The sequence below is a fragment of the Pseudorca crassidens genome, chromosome X (genome assembly GCF_039906515.1).
Source record: "Pseudorca crassidens isolate mPseCra1 chromosome X, mPseCra1.hap1, whole genome shotgun sequence".
Classification (NCBI taxonomy): domain Eukaryota; kingdom Metazoa; phylum Chordata; class Mammalia; order Artiodactyla; family Delphinidae; genus Pseudorca; species Pseudorca crassidens.
In genome coordinates, this window is record NC_090317.1 from 43,242,615 (window position 1) to 43,246,720 (window position 4,106).

At 46.5% G+C, this 4,106-nt stretch overlaps 1 protein-coding gene across 2 annotated transcripts; it reads right to left on the reverse strand.

Moving 5' to 3' along the window:
- Positions 1 to 303: 303 nt before the first annotated feature.
- BEX3 (brain expressed X-linked 3) lies at positions 304 to 1,778 on the reverse strand. Of its 2 annotated transcripts, none has more exons than XM_067722837.1 (3): positions 1,717 to 1,778; positions 1,255 to 1,332; positions 304 to 874 (listed from the first exon to the last, which is right to left on the reverse strand). In XM_067722837.1, the coding sequence occupies exon 3, from the start codon at positions 860 to 862 to the stop codon at positions 554 to 556; it is 309 nt and encodes a 102-aa protein (XP_067578938.1). In that variant the 5' UTR covers positions 863 to 874; positions 1,255 to 1,332; positions 1,717 to 1,778; the 3' UTR covers positions 304 to 553. The 2 variants fall into 2 exon arrangements, with proteins under 2 accessions (XP_067578938.1, XP_067578937.1); XM_067722836.1 differs by having other exon boundaries at positions 304 to 921.
- Positions 1,779 to 4,106: the final 2,328 nt, after the last annotated feature.

The window sequence follows — 4,106 nt, forward strand, 5'->3', positions numbered from 1 at the left end:
AGACTGACTCTTTACAGGAATGTATCTGTAATAAAGGGAGGGTTTACTTCCAGTTAAGACTGGAAGATGCTTAAAGTTCACTTTTCTTTAAGGTTGCTGAACCAGTAATTATTTTGTACATTCACAGACTCATTGAAAAACCGTTTTCATTGCTTCTAAAACTCCAGATAATTAAAAGGAAAAAAGTCACATATTATCCAACCATAGAGAAATGTGCTCCAATTAACATCCTGCGATATTTGATTTCAGATTTTTGGAGGGTTCATATATTTTTTTTCAATGAGACAATAATAAATGTATAGATTGATTTTAATTGCTTTATTAACTTTACATTTTTCCATGCAAATGGGTGAAACTCTACTGTTGACAGAAACTTAGATTGCGTGACAAGGCAATCTCCAATTAGAAGCTGGTAACACAAGAACCCACCTGACACATGGAAATTACATAAGGTTCACAGCAAACGGATCAGTAAAGGCATATCAGGAAAACGCAAGGAAAAGGAGAACAACAGTGGGAATCACAGTATTAATCTCATGGAAAATGGCAGGAGTCAAGGCATAAGGCAAAATTCATCATGATGGTCATGGTGATTAGAGAGCTCCCCCATAAGGATACGCAGACAATTCCTCAATTGCAGCTCCCTAAGTTTTCTCCTGATTTCTCTCATCTCCTCCATGAACATTTCCATATCATCTCCATCTCCACCCATCCCATCGTTGACCTGCCTATTGGGTATGGCCCATCGGAAATTAGGGGCAAGTCGGCGAGCCTGTCCCCGTCTATTATTTCCTGCTGGCTGGTGGCCTTCGCCCCCTCCCAAAGGGCGGTCTTCCTCTCCATTCTGCACAGGCTGCTCCATTTCTTCGTTTTCCTGGTGGATATTTGCCATGATGAGATTTTTTTTCCCTGGTTATTTTTCTTTGAACAACAAGTAAGACAAAGGCAAGGAGAGAGACTGAATGCTTGGTGCACTAACCAGCAGGATTCAAAGCCCTGATATCAAAGACTTTTAAAATTTATTTTTTCCCACCTCAGGAGCCTCGTGAGCCTTCTAGGGAGCCTCCAATTTGAGCCCCTTCCCCAGCTCTCTCCTTTTCTCTCCCTCCCCCAAACCCAAAGCCCACCATTTTTCTTTTCCCAGGATTCTTTCCCAGAGCGCAGCAGGCACCAAAATGGAGGACGGGGGATAGGGCCTGGGGGAGTTAGGAAGGTGTCTCAGACTGGCTTTGCACCAGCACCCCCCGCACCGACCTGGGCCTATCCTCGCTGTCTCCTGCTCCTCCTGATTCTCGCCACGAGTGCGCCGCCGCGACGCCTAGTCCCGCAGACCTGCAAAGGGGCGAGGTGGGAGTAGGGGGCTGCTGCAGCCGGGCGCTCGGCCCCTTCCCGGCCCCACGCCCCCGCCAACCCCTCCCTCCCCGCGTCCTCCGCCCCCACCCTCAGCCGCTCCCATCCCCGCCCCGCTCCCGGGTTCACCATTGCCCTGCAGGAACTCAGGAATGATTTCCCATCGCTCTTAGTTGCTCTGCTGCCCTCCCTGGAACCCAGCCGTCCCTGCACCCCCACCCAAGGGGGCCCCCATTTCTGCTCCCAAGAAAGCCGAGGCGTGGAGATAGCTCGCCGGGACCCGCCGCGCTGAACCCCTGCGCCGGCCTCTGGGGTTGGCGGGCCGCTGCAGTCCTGGCGTCAGCGCGCGGGCCCCGGGGCCCTTACCTGCTCAGCTTCCCCCGGGCCCGATGCCAGCCCGCCGTGCGCAGGGCAGCGGGGAGCTGGTACCCAGACACGAGTGACGACTGCACCAAAGGCTGCGTCGCTCTGCAGCTCGCGGTCACGTGAGAGCTGCGCGTCACCGCCGAGCTCTCCCCCAAGTCCTGTGGCCAGTGCAGCAGGAGCGCCCCCCTCCAGCCTAGTGCACACACACAGACAGCCCCCTCCGCCTGTTCGTGCGCAGGGCCACAGCGCGCACCGCTCTGTCACTCATCTTGCTCCTCTCCAATATGAGAGCCCACAAGTGGCATCACCTCCCTGCGGTTGGAGTTTGCCCTTCTCTGGTTACCAGGGAGGGCCTGCAACACCCTCCACCTCTCCCACTCCCACCCCAGGCTTTGGCGCTGGCTTTTTCTGCTCTGTCTTCTCGCTAACCGCGGGGTCCCCGCCCCCACTCCCTTGCCACACACAGGCTGCATGTGCACAGCCACCATTGCCCACCATGTCCCCTGAATTCATACCCTTCTAGGAAATTTAGATTGAGGGCTGGGGTGAGGAGGGAGCAAGGGGCTTGTCAGAGAGGCGGGGAGAAGTGGGCTGTATAACATATATCCTTACTAATAATTTCTCTTTATTTCCTTTTTAAGAAAATCAGCGCGCCATCAAAAAATTTAAAATTATGAGGTTTCATTTTTGAAAGAAATCTTGAAAGAATTTTGAAAGAATCTTGCAGGATGAAAAAGCCTCATTGTTTGATTACATTCACCTATACCACCCAGAAAATATTTTCTCTGGGCTCCACACATCAACAACAATATTTTTTTTTTTTTTTTGCGGTACGCGGGCCTCTCACTGTCGTGGCCTCTCCCGTTGCGGAGCACAGGCTCCGGACGCGCAGGCTCAGCGGCCATGGCTCACGGGCCCAGCCGCTCCGCGGCATGTGGGATCTTCCCGGACTGGGGCATGAACCTGTGTACCCTGCATCGGCAGGCGGACTCTCATTCACTGCGCCACCAGGGAAGCCTCAACAACACTTTTGAAACATTTTATTTTATTTTGAAAAAATACAAGCATCTTCCTGAATACAGTTGGTATTTTCAAAATGATCTGTAAAGTAAATCTTCAGATAGAAGTCCAGTTGTCAGACCTTGGCCATTTTATGTAAATGTAATGTGATATTTTTGATACCACAGTCTTTGGAGAAAATGAGCCTTTTTATTTTCTGCTTTCCTTTCCAAACCTTCCAAACCACTCCTACACATATCTCCTTAGAATGATCTCAGAAGTTAAGTATAAAATAGGTAAAAGTTCCAAAGACATTTGCTTTTTAATGTGAATGTTTCCAAAAAATATTAGAAATGAAGCATGGAGTATGAGAAGCAATTAAACTTGAAACTCGAGTGTAACTGTTCCTTTTTTCAACTTGAAATAACTGAAAACTTTTTTTAATCACGGTTAGAAAACAGAGATGTCTTTAGGAAAGTGGCATTATTGTAAAAAAATATTAAAAAGTGTTGGTTGTGTTAAAGGAACCGAAAGAGTTATATGTACTGAGTCAAGACAGGCCAGGCAAATTCTTACTGCCTCTAGTTTTGGCTCCAAACTACTATGTAATCTCCTACCCTGCTAAACTAGCTGGGAGATTGAATAAAGAAAGAGTATATGCCTACTGCATATGTAGTTTGAAATATATAAAATTATATATATGCGATATATAGAAATATTGACATATAGCTCCAAAAGCTCAAATTACAAAATAATTGTCTTTTAAAGGAATGCTAGTGATTCCTGGATTCTGTCTCACTGTTAGCAACTCTTCGTATAGGTAGCTCTATTAATGATATCCACTGGAAGGATGCTGATTAGAGGCATGAGCTGTAGTATCAGACATGTCTGGCTTTAAATCCTGTTTCTGCTACTTACTTGATGTATGACTTTGGGTCAATTACTTATCAAGGTCTCTGTGCTTCCTCTGCGAAACAGGGATTGTTAGAAGAAATAAATCACATATTTCAAGTATGTACCACAGACCCTAAAGAACCATCAATGAAAGTTGATTTATTACATTTTTTTTACTATTATTAGATGGTTTCTAACAAGATTTGAAGAGTAGGCAAAGCATAGTTCTGTCCTTAGCTAGATCCACTTGTCTTTAAAATCTGTGAGAGCCCAAAACACATCTGCTGTCTTCTACTTTGCAAAGCCAGTGACTTATAGAATTCCTTGCACCAAGTAGGTGATTGGTAAATATTTGTTGACTAATACATCCACTACTAAGGCTAATAGGTTGCTTTTCATTCAGAGGACTGTATTTAGAGCAATATGGAAAAGCTTTCATGAAAATTAGGAATTACCTAGAAAGAATCTGCTGAAAGTAGACAAACCACTATGACATA